This window comes from Saccopteryx bilineata, chromosome 3, assembly GCF_036850765.1.
Source record: "Saccopteryx bilineata isolate mSacBil1 chromosome 3, mSacBil1_pri_phased_curated, whole genome shotgun sequence".
Classification (NCBI taxonomy): Eukaryota; Metazoa; Chordata; class Mammalia; order Chiroptera; family Emballonuridae; genus Saccopteryx; species Saccopteryx bilineata.
In genome coordinates, this window is record NC_089492.1 from 127952444 (window position 1) to 127972893 (window position 20450).

The following is a 20450-nucleotide window of genomic DNA, read 5'->3' on the forward strand; positions in this document are numbered from 1 at the left end:
TTTGTCTGACTCTTCATCATATGGTTATAATCCAGTTCTCCGTAAGGTGCCACTGAAGGCCTATGGAGGGAACAAGGAAGGGAGGGTTAGAAGTGGAGTGACAAAGGGACACATGAGCCCCAGATGGACCCTAAGGGGATTTATGCCAGGTGAAGTCATGTGTGGACAGCCTCAGTCCACTTCCTACCAACTTGGCTCTTATTTGGGTCTGATTTTCTAAATCTGGAAATTGAAAACATCTAAGTTCCAGTTCTTTGTGTATGTGTCCAAACAAGTCCTGTGATCTCTGGGCCTCAGTTTCTCTTTCTGGAATGTGGAGATCACCAGTCATAATGGGCGACCAGATGGGGTGTCCACTGTGAAAGTGAAGGTGACTGTGTGTTGGCACCCAGGTCACTGCACGCCCCTCTGTCCTTGTCGGGGTTCTGGAGCGTCTCATCTCTGTCTTGTGTTTGGGCCTCAGCTCTGGACCAAACCAGTGGAGGGACCAGCTCCGCCCCTCCCAGCTCCTCCACCTCTTCTGCCAGCAGCACAGAGTCAAAGCCCCCGTGTACCAGACAGACCGTGTGATGTTTCAGGACAAAGAATACACCATTGGAGAAATAGGTGAGCTGTCAGATGACCCTGAGACCACTGTGGACAATTCCTTCGTCTCCTTCTCTCTTGTTGGTCCTTTCCTGTCATAAAGGGGCTAACTGGACACAGCCTGCATCAACCCTGGGCAGCACAGACAGTCTTGGTACTTTGGGGATCGGTATTTATCTGTGAGACTGCTATAAAAGTAAGAGGTCAAGGTGGAGTCAAGGTCAGAGCTCGGTCCAGTGCCAGGTTGGGGCCCATCTGAGGGCAAGGTCAGCGGTGAGTCTGAAGCCATGGTTGGGTCATGGTTAGGCTCAGTCTGCTTCTGGCTTTGGGCAGTTGGACTTGATCAGAGTTTGGGGTACAGTCCACCTCTGGGAAACAGTTTTCTCCTTTAGTCACACTAGCCTGCCAGCTTGTCCTTGAAGGTACGTTCTGTACCACTCACAGCTCCTGCACCTAGAGCATCACAGGGCAGGCAGGAAGCCCTGCAGCCCCTATCTCTCTCCACCTCAGGTCTGCCTAATGCTCGTGTCTGAGAACCCCACTGCATGCTCCCTGCATGTCTGCAGTGCCCACAGGCCTGCGTTGCCCACCCAGAGCAGCTCAGACTCCCGTGGTGTTTACAGACCTAGCTGGCCCCTTGCCTTCTGCTGGTGTCAGAGATGGCTGATGTCAGAGCTGGTGCTGAGGTTATAAAAGGGGACCAATGGCTTTGACTCCTCCATCCCAAATCCCCTCTTTCTCTTTCTGTTTTTCTGACTCCCAGGTCATGGCTGAGCCAGCTCCTCTCCATTAGGCCCTACCCTGCCCCCGTTCTCTTCCCGTAGAACAAGCCTCTGTTCTAGGGGTGGTCTCATTTCCTCTACTGGTCTGTGAGCAGCTTTAGCACAGGGGCCAGGGTTCATGGTCATAAATTTGTAGGAAAGGAAAGCCAGAAAGCTAGAGTTGATGAGTCTGACATCAACCTGTTTTTGCAGATAAGGCTATTGAGGCCACAAGTTTTTACTGACCTGCCAGAAGTCACCTAGCCAGTTAGGAGCAGAGCCAGATTTCTGGCCTAGTGGTCCTTCTGTGATGCCCTGTTGCTTCCTAGGTGGCACCTGTTAAAGAGGACAGGATGAATGAACATGTGTGTGTGTTCCCGCATGCACACACAAGCCTGTGAACTTGGGCACACCTGAGTGTACATACCTGTGTGGGTATATGTGTGTAGATATGTAGACCCCCCCTAGCCCCAGTCAGTGTCCCTCATGGAAGTTTCAAGTTCAAGTTGCTGGCTGATTGGCTAGGCTCATCAGGGTGAGAGCCATCCTGAGTCCTCACCCCGTCCAGCACCAGTCCCTGGCAGGTCGGAGCTGTACCTGGGAAGTACAGGGGAGCGGGGGAGTGTTCATGTTCAGTCGTGCACCTTTCCTGAGTGAGCCTGTGTTCTCAGTTGCCCTGCTGACCAGCTGGGTGACTGCTCTATCCTTCATTTCTGTCACCTGTAAAGTGGAGATGATAATAGCACTTACCTTCTAGGGTTATTATGAGAATCGAACCTGTTAATATTCATAAAGAACAGTGCCTGGTTCCTGCTTTATAAGTGTTTGCTGTTACTGCTATTATTTTAGCTACTGCTACTAATAGAACAGCTTGAATGAACCAGAGGATAGCACTAAGAGCATTTAGATGCCCAATCTGGGAGTAAAGTTTACTAAGGCTCAAAGTTGGGAGCAGTCAGGGAGGGCTTCCTGGAAGGAATGGGTTTTGGCGGTCAGGTGGATTTGAATTGGTGGAGAAGAGGAAGACCTTTATAGAAGAGGCTAGGTAAAAATAATGGCAATGAGGAACCTGGATTTTAAGCCTGGAGTCCATGGACAGTAGATTTTCCCTAGATAGAGATGTGAGGACCAGGAGTAGGTTTGGGCTCGGGTGAGGCTGCAGGGGTTAGAGGCATCCCTAGGCCCCAGGTTGCCCTGCCATCTCTTGTTCACTCAGCTGTGGAAACTCTTTGTCTTCTCTGCGGCAGAGGCTGGCCGGGTCCTGAACCCGCATCTGGGCTCAGTGGAGGAGCGTCTGGCTTTGCATGTCCTGCAGCAGCAGGGCCTGGTCCCTGAGCATGTGGAGTCTCGGCCCCTGTACAGCCCCCTCCAGCCAGACATCGAGCAGGTAGGATGTTGACCTTCAGGACCCAGAGCCCCCAGCCGTAAGCTAGCACCACTCCAAGGACAGCATGGACATCCTAGCCACCAGGGGCTTACCAGGATTTGGCCAGTCCTTGCTTGAGGGTTTTTCTCTCCAGTCTGAGAAGTCATGACTGTTGGTCTTCCAGGGGACCTCATGGGCTTGGCCTCCTCTGGCCACCTGCAGCCCCAGGGCCTGGGGAGTGAGCCTGAGTGGCCACCTTTATCCCCATGTAAGCCAGAGCTTGGGCTCCCCATAAGTCATTGCTGCGTGAGCCTGGCCTCAGGGTGCCCTCCTCCTCATCAGCCAGTGACATCCCCACTGGCTGGCCTCGTGCTGGGCTGCCGTGGGGAGTTCAGACAGGGCGACCAGCACCCTGTGACAGTGGCAGAGCAGCCACAGAGAGCAGTCATCAGGAGGGACAAGGGTGTCCTGCTGTGGATGAGGAGAGTGAGCAGGAGGACAGCAGGCCCAGGGTGGGTGAGCTCAGGAGGGAAGGAAGGGTTTCAGGCAAAGGAGGGCCCAGGTTGCCACGGAGGTGCCTTTGAGAATGTGCAGAAGACGCTGTCTCTGCTGTTCGGAACTGAGCTCTCTTCTTGGTCTTGTGGCCGCCAGCTCCCCAGAGGGACACAACAGTTGTTAAAATGTCAGCTCTTGCATCCCCTACCTCTGTGACCCTGAAGAATTTACTTCAGCTCCTGCTCCTCCTGTAAGATGAGGACAGAAACAACACCTGGCTTGCCAGGGACACAGGGAGCTGAGGTGGCAGGTGGCGTGGTTTCCTGTTGTGGGAAACCTGTGAGACTCTGTGAGGAAACATGCCCTCTGACCCTCCAGGGCTTTGTGTGTGTGCCATTCCCTTGGCCTGAGATGCCCTTCTCCCCTTTTCTACCTGGTGCACTGGGACTCAGCTCAGATATCACCATCTCGGAGAAGCCTTACCTGACCCTTGATCCTTGACCCCCAGGTACAGGCCCAAGCCATAGCCTGTGGACCAGTGGGCTCACCTTTGCAGTTGACCCTGTGGTCCCATGTAGGGTACCTCCCCTACTGGGCGGTGAGCCTCTCCATGGCAGGGCCTAGGTTTTCTCTGCCATGTGTCCCAAGAGCAATGGTTAGTAGGTATTGGTTGAATGTGAAAGGTGGTGAGACAACAGATCGTGTCTCCTCAGGGGAAGCTGCAGATGTGGATCGACCTGTTTCCAAAGGCCCTTGGCCGGCCTGGACCTCCCTTCAACATCACCCCACGGAGAGCCAAAAGGTGACTTACCCCAGCTACAGGCTTGGAGCTGAGCTGGGTGGTGGGATGACCCCAGCCAGCGTGGGTGGGACAAGAAGGTTGATCTTGGGCCAGGCTTTGGACCACTTGGGCCACAGGCTAGCAGTCTGTGGCCAAGAGTCCAGCCAGGCAAGCATCGGAGTCGTCTTGTATGAGCAGGCTTCTTGGCTTCTCAGTCAAGGACCGCCCGACTGTTGATGGGAACTTCAGCTGATTTTAATTGTTCTTTTTCCCCACAGGTTTTTCCTGCGTTGTATTATCTGGAACACCAAGGATGTGATACTGGATGACCTCAGCATCACAGGGGAGAAGATGAGCGACATTTACGTGAAAGGGTACAGAGCCACCTCCTGCCCCTCTGGGGCGGGCCCGTGGGGGAGGGGCACTGCTGCTGGGAGGGGGGAGGAGAGGGAGGAAGAGGGTCTGTGGGTGTGGCCTCTGCCTCTGGGGACTTGTTCCCCGGTAGATTTCTTCTTCCACATTAATATTTGGGTTGAACTTACAAGGTTGGAGGATGTCTGTCAAGAGAAAATTTAGAATATTTAATAGTTGTGGCACATTTGGTACATCACGGAGATTTCCTGGGAATTATTTTTCCTTTATCATTTACCAAATTCATTGACCTTCTTAATTCTTGGTTTGCCTCAGTTGAGGATGCATATTGTGGTGGAAACCTAAATTAGAAATGTTCTCTAAAAATGTGTGTGTCTAGCTGGATGGTTGGCTTTGAAGAACACAAGCAAAAGACGGATGTGCATTATCGGTCCCTGGGGGGCGAAGGCAACTTTAACTGGAGGTTCATTTTCCCCTTCGACTACCTGCCGGCTGAGCAAGTCTGCACTGTCTCCAAGAAGGTGGGTGCTGTTCCCCCGCAGGCTCCGGTCTGGGCTTTCCAATGTCGGCGCCCTGGCACTACTGGCTGCTGGCATGCCGTCGTCACTCCCTCACCACTGCCCCACCACCGCCAGTGCCACCACCACCACTGTCCCCTCACCGCCAGTGCCACCACCACCACTGTCCCCTCACCGCCAGTGCCACCACCACCACTGTCCCCTCACCGCCAGTGCCACCACCACCACTGTACCCTCACTGCCAGTGCCACCACCACCACTGTCCCCTTGATGCCAGTGCCACCACCACCACTGTCCCCTCGATGCTAGTGCCACCACCACCACTGTCCCCTCACTGCCAGTGCCACCACCACCACTGTACCCTCACCGCCAGTGCCACCACCACCACTGTACCCTCACTGCCAGTGCCACCACCACCACTGTCCCCTCGATGCCAGTGCCACCACCACCACTGTCCCCTCACCGCCAGTGCCACCACCACCACTGTCCCCTCGATGCTAGTGCCACCACCACCACTGTCCCCTCACCGCCAGTGCCACCACCACCACTGTACCCTCACCGCCAGTGCCACCACCACCACTGTCCCCTCACCACCAGTGCCACCACACCACTGTCCCCTCTCCTCCAGTGCCACCACCACCACTGTCCCCTCACTGCCAGTGCCACCACCACCACTGTCCCCTCACCGCCAGTGCCACCACCACCACTGTACCCTCACCACCAGTGCCACCACCACCACTGTACCCTCACCGCCAGTGCCACCACCACCACACCACTGTCCCCTCACCACCAGTGCCACCACCACCACTGTCCCCTCACCGCCAGTGCCACCACACCACTGTCCCCTCTCCGCCAGTGCCACCACCACCACTGTCTCTTCACTGCCAGTGCCACCACCACCACACCACTGTCCCCTCGATGCCCCTGTGGCCACCTGCAGCCCTCTGTCAACCCCCCCACAGCCCCTCCCTCCCCCGTAGCCATTCCACAACTACCCCAACCCAGTGCCACACCTAAGTCCACATTCTGAAACCACTGCCTTTCACCAAATCCTAGATAAACCAAGCAGGGAGAAGGGTCATGGGGTCAGAGGGGGAAGAACATGTGTAGGGAAACCCAGTATGGCCATCAGTGTGCAGTGGGCAGACCCTGTCGAGCTTCCCAGGGGCCCTGCCTGGCATATGGTTTGGGTCGTCCATGATATTGGGTGTTGCTTAGCTAGGTTCCTCCTGCTACCTGGTTCCCCACATTTATGTGTCTGGTGGCTGTGCTTATTGTCCAAGCTGGACAGTCAGTAGGGAGTGACGCTGCTCTTCCAGGCCTGGAAGCCATTGTCCTCCTCACTCCACCTCCCTTCTCTCACCCCAGGCCGAAGGCACTGGGAGAGCTGTCAGCACCAGCAGAGGGAGGGGTGGGTCCAGGGACCTCTGCTCTTTGTGTCTCAGCATCTTCTAGTGTAGGTCTCGTCTGGGCTTTACTCCTGCCATAGGAGTGAAGCAGGTGGCCTCCTTCCTGGTGGCTCTACACCTGCCCTTAGGGAGCAGAGCCAGTGCGGGGGGCAGAGGGTGCTGTGGGCAGGGGGGCCTCACAGCCAGGCTGGCTGGAGGTGGAGGGCCCCTCTGATGGAGTTTCTGACCACAGCATCGCACCTAGAATCAGTGCTGGAGATTCCCTCCGATTCCACAAAGTAAATGCCTCTCTGGTGTTTTAGTTCTGCTGGTGCCATTTCCTTCCAGAGGGGCTCAAGCCTCCTCTTTCTTTCCTGAGTGGTCAAGTGGCTTAAAGAAGGGAAATATATAATGTACTTCAGCCGACTAGGTCTTCTTAATTCTCTTCATTACATCCCTTTCACATGACCCCCTCCTGACCAAACACACAGGATTGCTTGTGCTATAGAGAAACCAAGTGTTCTGTAGAACATTCTGAAACCGTCAGACAAAAGAAAATATGGGTTAAACAAGGTTAAATGAATTCTTTTATCCTGAGATTGCTGTGTGGGGCTTGCCGGAAAGCAGAATTTAGCCACGGCCCTGCATTCTGTGCAGGCAAGGGAAACCCAGCCTACTTTGTAGGTTCAGTCTGTTTTCCTTTGCTCAGTGTGTCTGTCTATCACTAGATGTTTCCATCCCAAAACAAATGCTGCATTTGGTGGGGAGGACTCTCAGCCAGACCAGCACTGTGTCTCTTTGCTGCGGGCAGAGCAGGTGTAGGAGCTGGGCACAGGGAGGGCGGGCTGAGGCAGCCTGCTCACCCCCTCTGGGGCTCACCCAGTCCTAAAGGGTGCAAGGCGTGGATGGGAAACTGAGGCTGGGAGACACGGACTGGCCTGCTCAAACGAGAGGTGGGGCAGCCCCTCCGTTGTGACAGGTACCGATGTCAGTCAGCAAGGAATTGTAGGAATTGCAAGAAGCAGGGGCTTCTGTATTTTCTAGGAAGTAGGAGGAAAGAGAATTTCCTGGCTCTCTGGCAGGTGATTTGAGACAAATGAAAAAGGCTAGAAGTAACTGTTAGGTTGAGTGAAGGAGAGAGAGAGAGAAAGAAAATGGGAGGAGGGGAGGGAGAGGCAGCAAGCTCATTGCTGGTATAGAGCAGAGTTACCTGGAAGCTCTGAGAGCCCAGCTGGGGCTGCTGGTTAAGGATCTGAGGTGGCTCCATTCTGACGATGATGGGGTTTCCTCTTTGAGTTATAGGCATTGGCAAAGAAGACAGAGAGAATTCGCTGACCCCTGGTGCATAGCCTGGGCGAGCCATGAAGGGATGAGAGGCCCATGGGGAGAGCAGGGTGGAGAGGAGGCAGAGGGTCAGGAGTCCAGAGAGGCACCCAGGAGTGGGAAGAGCTGCCTGAGAGAGTGGCTGGAGGGAGGGATGGAGGAGGTTTGCGGGGGAGCCTGGGGAGAGCAGGGTGGAGAGGAGGCAGAGGATCAGGAGTCCAGAGAGGCACCCAGGAGTGGGGAGAGCTGCCTGAGAGGGTGGCTGGAGGGAGGGATGGAGGAGGTTGGGGGGATCCTGAGACACAGAGTCCACGGGCTTCTGAAGTCGACCAGGAGAGTGAGGTGGACCGGCTTGACCCAGGCAGAGCCAGTGGCCCTTCTGTGGGAAAAGGGGCCCCTCTGTGGGAAAAGGGGCTTTGGGAGGCCAGTGGAGCTGTGCCCACACTGGGCACCAATGAGCTGCTCTGGGCTGAAGGACTGGGTCTGGGGGTGGGTTTCTGTGGGGGCGCTGTACAGCCTCTGGGCTCCTCAGTCATGCCGCAGAGCCAGCCCTCTGCCGAGGGGTTCAGGGCCTCTGGCAGGCAGGCCCTCCAGGGACCCCATTAACCAGACGAGACTGTCGTAAAGTACAAGGTCTCCTTTCATCCGGCTGCTTTGAACCACCGCTGGTTGCCCTGGCCGGCTCCCCACCTGGAGCCCAGCACACCCACCGGGGCCTGCCTGAGCGTCAGGCACCCACCCTGCAAATAAACAGCTAGTAAAAGGGCCCAGACCGGGAGCGTAATGAGCGCCTGGGACCTGGGGGGCCATTCCCCAGGCTGGAGCCCCAGCCCAGCTGCTCCCACCAGGGGCCGTTTGAACCTCTGGCTCATTACTGAGCCCATAAACCAGGCCGGCCAGAGGAATGGAGGCTGCTGGCGGCCTGTGCAGGCGGGCCTGCGGAGCTGGCCATAAAAGCCCCGCCAGAGGAGGGAGGCACCTGCAGGAGGGCTGGGGCCCGGAAGAGGGGGAGGCACCAGACATGGGCTGGGGGGCAAGGGCTCAGCTGGGGACCTGAGCCCCTTCTGCAACTCAGGCAGCAGTCCAGACTGAGGCCGGGTGCTTTGTATGGTGGCATTCCTTACGGGACATGGTCTTTGGTTCAGGAGCTCTGTGGCTCTACAGGAGCTTGGATGGCCACACAGCAGACACAGCTCTGACTGCCAAGCGAGGCTGTGTGTACAGGGCACCCAGGGCCAGACAAACCCTGTGTGGTCAGCAGTGCTCCTCAACTCCCTGTGGAGTTTGTCCCTCTGAGACTCGGTCCAGGCCCCTGCTATAACCTGGCACTCAGGACCTTGCTCCTGTAGTCTGGCAGAATATATCCTGTCCTTGTACCCTGTCAGGTAAAGCTACAAGAAGAGGACTGAGAACAGGCATGAGCCAGAAAGCCCCAGTAATAGTCCTTTGTGCTGAGTGTGTCTGGACCCAGGGTAAACCGAGATCTTGGCATGCACAGGCTCCACCAGGCGTCCGTGAGAAAAGGCCTAAGATGAACACTGTTTCAGGCCACCTGGTCTGAGGAAGGTGGGGTTGGCAGAGCAGGAAGGTGATGAAATTTCCAGCCCCAGAGACTTTTGATTTGCCCCAGGGCAAGCTCTTGAGGGTGATGGTGGGTGGGTTGGCATGGTGAGGGAGGGGCTGAGGCCACTGCCTCCCCAGTGTCAGCTCCTTATAGAAGTGTGTCAGGGGGATCCTTCTGGTGGTATATAGTAGGATGGGGGATCTCAGCTTCCCAGTCAGCCCATCCCATCCCCGAGATCACAAGCAGAGCAGGATTTAGAGGTGGGATCAGAACTCTGAAACCTGACTGCCCAGGTGTGAACTCTGACTTGCCACTTCCCAGGGGAGTGACTCACAGGCTACTTGCTCTGGTTTCCTCAGCTGGGAGGATAGCATCTCTCTTATAGGTTATTGGAAAGATAAATGAGTTCACGGTGGTAAAGGGCTGATGTATAAGAAGTGCAATGTTAAGGGAATACAGGGACAGAAAGGGACTTTGCTTGGGTGATGGGTGCACGATGCAGTGTGCAAAGGATGTTTTGTTGAGTTGTACACTTGAAACCTATATGATTTTGTGGACCAATGTCACTCCCATAAATTCAATAAAAAAATACAATATTATTATTATTATTAGCTGTCAGATCTTGGGCAAAGTCTTAATTTCTCCAAGCCTCTGTTTCATCATCTGTAAAATGGGAATGAGAACATTAACTCATGGAATTGGGAGGATTAAAGGAGCCAACTATATATATAAAAGGAAGCTGCATGGTACCCTCTTGAACCCTGAACATTGCTCTCTGGGGTCTTATCAGTCTTCCCACCAGGACCTGGCTCTGGCCAGTCCCTAAGGGATGTCCCACTCCACTGCCTCCTCCAGGCTGGAAGGGACCCCTTCTTCTCTCTAATCTCTCTTTCCTGCTTTCTTCTATTCTCCCCCTTTGGGCCAGGATGCTTTCTGGAGGCTGGACAAGACTGAGAGCAAAATCCCGGCGCGAGTGGTATTTCAGATCTGGGACAATGACAAGTTCTCCTTTGACGACTTTCTGGGTGAGCACTGCTCCTGGTCAGCACAGTTTGCACATTGGGGGCTTCCCCGGAACCCCCACTGAGTGTGTGCACCACTCTGGGCTGGCTGGAAGGAGGCAGTCCTACTTTCTGCCCTCTGGGAGGACAGAGTCACTGGTCCCTAGTACTGAGTGAGATTTTCAATGCAGAGTATTGAAAAGTGCCGGAGAGATCAGTAGGGTGGGTCTGCCAGCAGAGGTGGCATTGGCACTGGGCCATGATGGGTGGTAGGACTCAGATAGCTAAGGAATAGATGGAAACGCAGGTTGAAGGCAGTGCAAGCATCTGCTGGCCACAGCTGGCTGTCTGGCCTCAGGCTTGACAGGATGCCTTCTACTCCATTCCTCAGTCTAGATGCAGACTGAGTCTAGCAAATGAGGGGGCTCATGACACTCTTTACCTGTGTGCCTGAGTGATGACTGAATGAATGGACATGGCTTCATCCCCCAAGCCCCAGACAGGACTCTGAGTGGCAGAAGTGTGCCCGAATCCTGAGCTGGGGAGCAAGGAGGACTGGGCTGAAGGGTGTGGTAGAGGCAGTGCTCTTGTAGGGGTGAGATATGGGCCGGCAGTCTGGACTGTAACAGCCCCATCACAACTATACAATTTAACCAGGAAAATGTGGTCTGTTTATACAATGGCATGCTATTCAGCCATAGAAAGAAATGTAATACTGCTGCATGCTACAATGGGGACGAACCTTGAAAACATGCTCAGTGAAAGAAGCTAGGCAACAAAAGGACACATATTGTATGATTCCATTTATATGAAATGTGCAAAGTAGGCAAATCTGTATGCACAGAAAGAAGGCTCATGGTTGCTAGGGTTGAGAGGAGAGGGGCATGGGGAGTGACTCCATGGGTGTGGTGTTAGTTTTAGGAACGATGAATTTTGAATTAAAATGACAAATTTTATGTCAGATAGATTTTACCACAATAAAAACAATTAAAAATTGATGGATGGGCCTGACCAGGTGGTGGTGCAGTAGATAGAGCGTTGAAATGGGAAGCGGAGGATTCAGGTTCAAAACTCCAAAGTAGCTGGCTTGAGCATGGGCCCATCTGGCTTGAGCGCGGGCTCATCCAGATTGAGAGCTGCTCACCAGCTTGAGTGCAGGGTCTCTGGCTTGAGCCTGGGATCATAGACATGACCCCATGGTTGTTGGCTTGAGCCCAAGGTCGCTGGCTTGAGCAAGGGGTCACTCGCTCCACTGTAGGCCCCTGATCAAGGCACATATGAGAAAGCAATCACTGAACAACTAAGGAGCTGCAATGAAGAATTGATGCTTCTCATCTCTTTCCCTTCCTGTCTGTCTGTCCCTATCTGTTCCTCTCACTGACTTTCGCTTTGTCAAAAAAAAAAAAAAAAATTTGATGGATGGTAGACATAGACAGTTGGTGAATGAATGGATTCGTGTATAATAAGATGAGCAGGTGAGTGGGTGGGAAGCTCTCTTAAGGCGAATCAGTAAGGTAGATTGGGGGCACATGTAGACAGATGAGGAGCTATATCGATGGAATAGGAGAGCATGGATGGGGAGCTGGAGTCTGAGGGATCCAACCTGCAGCTAAGCCCATGGGAGGAGGCTGAGGAGGTGACAGTGAGTTTTTGGGGAACCTGTGCAGCCCCAGGGCAGGCCCTGGCCGTTGGGGCCTGGGAAACCGTCCTCCACCAAGGAACCCCTCTCTGCTGTAGGCTCCTTGCAGCTGGATCTCAACCGCATGCCCAAGCCTGCCAAGACAGCCGAGAAGTGCTCCCTGGACCTGCTGGATGACACTTTCCACCCAGAGTGGTTTGTGTCCCTTTTCGAACAGAAAACAGTGAAGGGCTGGTGGCCCTGTGTGGCAGAGGAGAGTGAGAAGAAGATATTGGCAGTAAGTCTGCTGTCCCCAAACCAGTGGAGGCATGGGGGCTGCTCTTTGGTAGAAATCGCTGGGCACATACGTGTTCCTTTTCCCCTCTGTTGCCTTCCCTCTGTCTGTTTCCAAGGTGACAACCCTCTTCCCTTTCCAGTTCCCAGCCTTCCTCTCCTCGGGCTCGCATACCGGGGAAGCCTATTTAAACTGAAAGATGCACTGATCTCCCTCTGATCCTGTTTGTGCTCTGGCTCCTGGGCCTTCACAGTGATCTGAGTGTTGGGATCCCCTCTGGCCTGGGCCTTCTGTGGAGGACGGGGCAGTGCCTTTCTCACTTGACCAGGATCCTGCCAGGGACCTTCCTTGCCCTCCCGTTCTTACCTAGAGGTCTGCTCAGCGGTTGACAGGGGATTGTGATGTCCCTGGAAATGAATCCCTGAACAGTTTATTTAAAAATAGCAGGCAGTCATTCAGCCCCTAAAGTGGACCTTGAAATAAAATACCTTTGTAAAACAATAAATTATAACAAGTAACAAGAAATAACTAATGCCTCAAAAGAAAAATGAGCAAAGGGCATGCATAGATAATCAGAAAAGAAGTACAAACGGACATTAAACTTTTAAAAAGGTTTACTTCCCCTCGCAGTGAAATAAAGGCATATTTTTAAAATGTGAAAACGGTTGCCTCTTAAATTAGAATTTAAAACCTAGAAGTGCTCATTGATGGTGAAGATGCAGAGGTGACTCCGCATTCACTTCTGCTGGGGTGCTAGTGGTTTTACTGTCTGCGGAAGCAAGAGATTTAACAAGATTTATGCCTTTGGCCTCTGTCATCCCACTTCTAAAAAGTCTCTCCTAAAGAAATAACTGCTATAATAAAAAAAATTAGGTTCTGGGGTGTTTGTTGCGGCATTATTTATAATATCACAGAGTTGGAAACAACCTAAATGAACCAAAATAAGTAGTTTACGGAACACAAATTATGGTCAACCATCCCATAGAATGTCTTACAGCTTTGTCTTACACAAAGCAAACTTAAAAGACCATGTAATTATATAGTAAAATTGAATATGTTTCTAAGTGAAAGAAGCAAGCCATAGAACTGTATATATACACAGTGTACTGGTTCAGCTACTTGCAGAGAAAAGAGCTCTGATGCATGCAGAAGTTAGCAGTGGAGTTGCTGTCTGCACACAGTGGAGGTGTGGCTGATGATCGCCTTCCTTTACACAGGCAGACCTTGGAGACCTTGTGGGATCAGCTTCAGACGACCGCAATAAAATGAGCCCCATGAATGTTTTGGCTTCCCAGTGCATATAAAAGTTCTGTTTACACTACTGTAGTCTAAGCGTGCAATAGTATTACGTTTATAAAAAAAAATGTACATCCCTTAATTTAACCATACTTTATTGCTAAATTATACTAACCATCATTTGAGCCTTTAGCCACTCAGAACCTTTTTGCTAGTGGAGGGTCTGGCCTTCGTTTGTAAAGAATGAAATTTCTGCAAAGCGCAGGAAGTGACACACAATAAAACAGGTGTACCTGTATATTTCTGTGGCTTCTAAATGCTCTACAGGGAGTGGCTTTTATGATCAGATCAACCCAATATCATTAAGACAATTAAATAAAGTGGTTCTTACAATTGTCCTGGTCTGGCTCCTCTCCAAGCCATTGGGCAGAGCCTTCGTGTCCTGACCAGGCTCTCTCTGTCCCCGCAGGGTAAGCTGGAGATGACCTTAGAGATTGTAGCAGAGAGTGAGCATGAGGAGCGGCCTGCTGGCCAGGGCCGGGATGAGCCCAACATGAACCCCAAACTCGAGGATCCAAGGTCAGTGCCCAGCTCCTGACCTCCGATGCCAAAAATTGTAGCCACGTTTTAGGAGGCATTTATTGCATAGTCCCTCAGAGGTCACAAGGCCCACATGGCCCAGAGTGCTGCATCATGTTAGGGGCAGATGACAGGCCTCATTCCAGGAACACTGGGCTCCTTAGCTAGTTCCGGAAGCAGGCGCTGTTAGGTAGCTGCTGGTGTGTGCCAAGCAGGCTGTTGTACGGAACGTGCATGTTGTGCTATGGCACCTTCTCTGCTTTTATCATCCCCATTCTACAGCTGAGGAAACAGTCTGAGCAGAGTGGAATAAGGAAAGTGGTGAGGCTGGAATTCTCATACTTGGTCTGATTGGCTCTGGAGCCCAATCCAGGTCTTTCCCTTGACCAAGCTGTCTTCTGTGGCTCTCCTGTGGTATAAAAGTGGCTTTCAAATAGTCTTTCAGCCTTAATTTTCCCATCTACGAAAAGGGGGAACCAGTCCCTGTCTTCCCTACTTCATCGGCCCCTAAGTGGATATAGGTGCCTTGAAGGCAGTTGCTGGAGGCTGAAAGACTGCTGCTGGGGGTGGTGGCGTCAGGGTGGCTTCTGCTGGGTCCTTTGTGGTCTGCTCAGCTCAAGTCGGAGTAGCACAGACATGGTGCTGTCTCAAGAGCCATGGGGCTGGCAGAGCAGGGAGAGCCATCCCAGCGCAGCGATCTTGGGATCTGGGTACAAAGACAGGAGAGGCCCAGGAGACCTAGCAGCATGCAGTTAACATGGCCATTACTGAGACATAAAACCTTGCATGCTCTTTGCGTTATGAGGCTGACCTGGGGAGGTTTTGGGGTTTTCGACTGTGAAAGGAACTCAGCTGTTCACTTCCTGTCATTGTTCCTTGAGCACAGACCAGCCAGGTGCATCCAGGCAGGTGGCTTGGCTTATGTGGGGCTCGGGGCTATCGCTCACTTGATGCGACAGCCCCTTGAGGTTCTGCCTAGCTCTCAGATCTCTAGTGTTGTGATTAAACCCTGGGCCAGGAAGGAAAGAGGGCCACAGAGAAGGTGTCCTGAACAGGGTGGCAGAGAACTGGGCCCCTGAGGGTGACACCAAGAAGAGGAGGCAACATGGGTGGGGCTCACACTATCACAGAGGCTTGGAGGAGAAGGGACTGCAGGTATGCAGGGCTGAGTTTTGGGGCAGGGACTGGGGGCCTTGAGGCTGGGCAGGTTCTGGGGCTGCTGTGGAGGACCAGGGCGGTTTGGGAGCAGGACTGAGATAAAGCAGCCATGGTAGGGCTGCCCTGCTGACCTCTGGGACCTCACTTCCAGGCGCCCTGACACCTCCTTCCTCTGGTTCACCTCCCCGTACAAGACCATGAAGTTCATCCTGTGGCGGCGGTTCCGGTGTGCCATCATCCTCTTCATCGTTCTCTTCATCCTGCTGCTGTTCTTGGGCATCTTCATCTACGCTTTCCCGGTGAGCAGACCTGAGCAGGAGGCGCAGGCCCTGGCTTGGCGGAGCTCCCAGTCTGGTGGGGGGGGGTACAGCTCTTGACCTCCCTCAGCATCTGGTCTCATGGAGAGTCTGTCCCTGTCCTCAAAGAGCCCAGTCGACAGCCTCTGTCCTTGAAGAGCCCATGGTCTGATGAGGGAGACATGACCATTACCCTGGGGAGTCTGTAGTCTGGTAGGGAGACAATCCTGCAGTTGGGGGCTCTTAGTCTAATAGGGGAAACTGAGCTCTGGCCCTCGATGGAGAGATGCAGTTGTCTTCAGCAAGCCCCTGGGCTATGTAGTCAAAGGGTGGGTAGAAGGTGAGCCCCCTGGGCAAGGGTGGGTGGGGGAACCTTCTTGAAGGAGGGAGTGGAACTGAGTGAGGAAGGGAAGGTATGGATGGCAGAACAGAGAAGTTCTCTCTGTTTATGAGGATGACACCTGCTGAGATCCAGATGAAGGGAGGACCTGGGGCCAGGAGAGGGTCTCATTGTCCATCTGAGGACCGTGATAGAGTGTGTCCTGCCTCCTGCAGAAGGATAGGCATAGGGGAAGATGTGGGTGTTCAGGAGGTGGCCTGGGAGCCTCTCATTTGGCACAGTGCACATTGGGGTTCCTTTCACCTGGTCAGAAGCCGGCTGCTGCCTGCTGCCCTCAGCTCCGTAGGGCTCCATTCCTGGAGGAGGATCTGGGGCTGTGTTCTTGGTCTGAGTTCCCCTCGTCCTCACAGCTCATCAGGGGAACCCTGTAGATGTCCCAACCCCCCACCCTCACCCAGTGTCTCTGGAACTTCAAACCTTGAAGGGACCATAGTGTTACCAAGCTGATACTTGACTTTTAATATTCTTTAAGACATTTTTACCTTTTAAAATGAAAATTTCAGACTGATATGAAAATAGAGAGAGTGGTATAATCAACTCTGTATCACCCTGATTTCAATGGCAAAGAAAGAGACACCCAGAGAGGTGAAGGGACTGGCTCAGACCACAGGGAAGTCTCTCCACAGCTCCTGATCTGGGGTTCTAGACACTGTGGGCCTCAGTCCTGGTCGACACCAGGCCACTGGCCACGCACAGTACACCTGCAGCGGGCAGTCTGCTCTGGGAATCACTTGCCTGTGTGCATTTTGCTTTGTGACTCGTCTAGGAGGAGGAGCAGGAGGAGAGCTCTCTCCCAGGGACTGGTGAGCCCTTGAATTAGCAGGTTTTTGATTTGTTAGAGATGCAGTTTAACCTTGTTTCATTATAATGTTATTGAGATGCCATAGGAACTTGACTCTTGTTTATATCAATTAGCTGATGGTGAAACTGGTTTTGGTATATGTCATTTTACTTAAAGTGACAGAAGCCACCGCTTTTGTTAAGTGAGGACTTACCGTTTCAGCGGAGTGCGCCCCCTACGATGAAGACAGTTACAACCACAGAGCCACCCTCTTCCGCCCCTAATATGGACTGTGGGGAACAGCAGAGGGGACTGTCTGGTCTGGGCCCGTAGGGGACAAAGGAAGGTCCATATCCAGGGTGGCCAGTGCGTCTGGCTGCAGGCCAGGCCCTCTACACTGGCTGGAGCCGGCCACCTTGCCGAGGCACGTTCTGAGGCTCAGCAAGAACAGTCATGGCTGATTGGTCAAGTAGACTGCAGTCCAGGGGTCCGTCTAGGTTGTGGAGAACTAAATAAAGCTTATACAATTTGGAGGGTGCTCTTGAAGCAAGGGAAGACGAAATTACAAATACAAGGCTAGGTACTGGGCCACAAAAGGGCACGTGCAGTTGTGGCACCTGGAGTATGAACTGCCCGGCTGCCCGGGGATCTGGTGTCGGGCCCGGGACTCCGCTGCCATGTTCGCCAAACTGGGCAGGCCCTGGGTGCTGAGCCAGGAAGGCGAGACGCCACTTGCCCTGCATCCCTCGGGCTCACCTTCTTTCATGTTAAGTGTGTCAGGCCATATTCTGTTCAGGTGAAGACTTTATTAAGCCTGTGCTGTGTGTTGAGAGGCGGGTGTGTATCATGGGGATGAAGGGTGATGAGGCTGGTGCCACTGGGCAGCTCACTCCTCCGGGGACACACTGAGGACAGTGAAGGAGGGAAAACAGGGGTGCAGTCAGGGGCTGTGTCCTGAGGCGCAGGCTGGGGCATTCAGGCAGAGGACAGCTGGTGCAGACTGTCCTGGCCCTGGACCCTCCTTTGTCCCTCCCGGCCCAGACCAGACAGTCCCCTCTGCTGTTCCCCACAGTCCATGCTAAGAAGGAAAGGAATGGCTCTGTGGTTTTAACTGTCTTCATCGTAGGGGGCGCACTCCGCTGAAACGGTAAGTCCTCACTTAACAAAAGCGATGGCTTCTGTCACTTTAAGTGGAACGACATATACCAAAACCAGTGTTACCATCAGCTAATTGATATAAACAAGAGTCAAGTTCCTATGGCATCTCATCAAGGCTTTAAGGAAATGATGTTCAACTGCACTTCTAACAACTCGAGGAGCAGCAGTGGCAGCAGCCCCAGGGAGCTGGTTAGAAATGCAGAGTCCTGGGCCGGCTGCAGGTCTGCTAAGGAACACCTGCACTTGGGCACATTCAGGGGAAACACAGGATGGAGTCTGCACTTGGAGTCAGGAGATACTGGCTGGCCTCTGCCTCTGCCAGTGACTTCCCGTGTGCCCTTGGCAAGCCCTCCCACCTGCGCAAGGACGGACGGGGTCGGGCTGTGTCAGCTCTGCCCTGCACTGACCGGCGCTGTGGTTAGGGGAGCGCCTTCTCCTTCCTTGGGGCTTCACGTCAAGCCAGCCTCCTCCTGAAGAGCTAAGGGAAAGGCAGGGGCAGGGCCAGGGCCAAAGGGACACTGCCACCGTCCTTTCCATGCCTAGCTCCTGCCCCTGGCCACCGGGCCCTTCCCAGGGAGGCATGTGGGCAGCAGGCCAGGCCTTCAGGTGTCGGGAAGGAGGCACTGCTGCCTGGCTGGGAGAGAAGAAATTTCCAGTCACTTCCAGCCCGTGGCCCTTCCTTGTCTCTGGGGCAGCCTCACCCCAGGCCCTGTGGGCGGGAGCAGAGGAGTCTTTGACCAGTAGCCCTAGTCAGAGCCTCCCTGTTTTCTGGGCCCACAACACCAGCCATCACCCTCCTTTGAATTCTTCTGTATATTGTCCTCTTTAAAATATCAGCCCTGTCTTTCCTCTCCCAGAGCTGGTGTATGGGGTTCAGACCCTAGGCGAGAGGTGGCAGGCTGAAGGGGCAGCCGGGGCCTGAGGCTGCAGACTGGCTTTGTTGGCAGGCCTTCGCTACCCCCAGGCAAATCCACTTCTCTCCAGCCCTGCTGCCCACTTGCCTTCACCTGGCTCTTTGGCCTTGTGGGGGGACAGAGGGCCTGGCTGTGAGGGGCCAAGCCCAGAGCTGCTTCCCTCCAGTTGGTCTCATCTCTTGCCCTTGTGGAAATTCCCCTGGGAGGGGGACAAGGCGGCCGGTCTGTCTGAGTCCTCCAGTCTCCCCGCAGCCGGCCGGGAGCAGGGCCAGCGCGGGAGGCGGAGGCAGGAGGTGATCTGGCGGAAGGCTTTGTTTCCAGAGTCGGCTTTCCCGGGCTGGCGCTGGGGAACATACTGTCCCAATTAGGAGCCCTGTGTTGTGTTGTATGTGTTTTCATGGTTTAGGGGGGAGGAGGGGGGACAGGAGATTCCTTTCAGTCCTACAGCAGCCAGAGTCTAATCAGGGGTGACCCATCCCCTATGTCATGGGTCATCCCCAAACGCCCAGCCTCCCAGGTTTCTCTCTCTCTCTCTCTCTCTATCAGCTTTCTGGAGAGGGTCATGGTCACCCATGAGCTTTGGGCCCATGTGGGAGAGGGGAGAATCGTGGCCATATCTTCCGACCCCCACCTGGTGGAAGAGGCCAGGGCAGGCCCTGGGGGTCAGAATCTTCTCGGCCGCCGGCTGGAATGTGAGATTAGGCCCTGGATTGTGGGGGAGAAGACAGAGCAGCTCAGGCCCTATGGCCCCCCAGGCGGGCGGTTTCCCCAGGAACTGTGAAGGTCTGGGTTTGTGTGATTGGCAAGAGCTCCAGGAGGGTAGTGTTGAGCTGAGTGAGGTGTGAGGAGTGGGGAGGGCAGGGTGCAGGCAGGTGGATGAGTGGGTGAGCCCCTCTCCCTGCCCTGTCCCTCCTGGGAGCTCTCATCACAGGCCCCTGCCTCCTCCCTCCCTCTAGAACTATGCTGCCATGAAGCTGGTGAAGCCCTTCCGCTGAGGACTGTCTGGCCCAGGACTGGCTGCTTCCTCTGCCTTGCTCAGCCGAGCTTCTCCAGACCTCCAGGCCTGACCATCCTGCCAAGGTGGGCAGACAAACGGGTGGGCTGCCACATGCTCCAAAAGTTTGGTAACATCGAGCCCTCAGGTCACCTGCCTTTATCATTTCCTCCTCCCCCAGGCCGACCCTTTTTGGATCAGCCCATGTGTATTTCAGTATAAAACAGTTGGAACCACGAAGCTGTGTTGGTGTGTGTATCTCTTCAGTACCTGAATGAGGTGTGACTGGGCAGGGCGTGTGTCTGGTGGGTGGGTAGGAGCAGGATGGATGACATCTGAGTGGAACTGTGAATTCCTTGACGAGGCTGGTTGGGGGTGGGGTGGGCTTTGAGGTGGGGCCTGGCCTGCTGAAAGACCCAGTGTGTTCTGTGTCTCCTGGACTGCCCCTCACCCCCGCCTCACTCCAGCATCTCCTCTCCCTTTTCCGGGTTCCCCTTTGCTAAGGTGGTAACCTGTGCCTTCTGGTTTCTTTGACTACATCTGGGAAGGGATTCCACTCTATACAAATGGAGCCCCAAGGAATGGGCTGGGTCAGGAACTCTCCAGATAGGGAGGGCTGCTGGTCCCCAGGGTGTGATCTTGTCCCCAGTACTCTTGGGATTTCTTGTGACTCCCCTCCCTCTGCTTCCTCACTCTGCCTTCAAGAGGTGGTCTGGACAAACACACCTTTTTCTTGTGGTCTGAGGCTTAGCATTTGCCACAGGTCTGACATCTGTAGAAATCAAGCTTAATCTAGGCGAGCAGCAGGAATATACTTAGAGAAGAAGCAAAAAGTGTGAAAACCTTGTGTTTCTAAAATAGAAACCT

The 20450-nt window shown here is 54.0% G+C and overlaps 1 protein-coding gene across 16 annotated transcripts in view; it reads left to right on the plus strand.

The window, feature by feature from the left end:
• DYSF (dysferlin) overlaps positions 1-19823 on the plus strand; it is a 224706-nt gene extending 204883 nt beyond the window's left edge. For all 16 annotated transcript variants that reach the window (XM_066267354.1, XM_066267358.1, XM_066267356.1 and 13 more), the window contains 10 exons: positions 464-606; positions 2594-2733; positions 3921-4009; positions 4267-4362; positions 4740-4881; positions 10079-10178; positions 11892-12070; positions 13773-13882; positions 15192-15339; positions 19546-19823. In XM_066267354.1, coding sequence (XP_066123451.1) covers positions 464-606; positions 2594-2733; positions 3921-4009; positions 4267-4362; positions 4740-4881; positions 10079-10178; positions 11892-12070; positions 13773-13882; positions 15192-15339; positions 19546-19584 — 1186 coding nt within the window. In that variant the 3' untranslated portion in view covers positions 19585-19823. The remainder of the gene's footprint in view (positions 1-463; positions 607-2593; positions 2734-3920; positions 4010-4266; positions 4363-4739; positions 4882-10078; positions 10179-11891; positions 12071-13772; positions 13883-15191; positions 15340-19545) is intronic.
• The last annotated feature ends 627 nt before the right edge of the window (positions 19824-20450 follow it).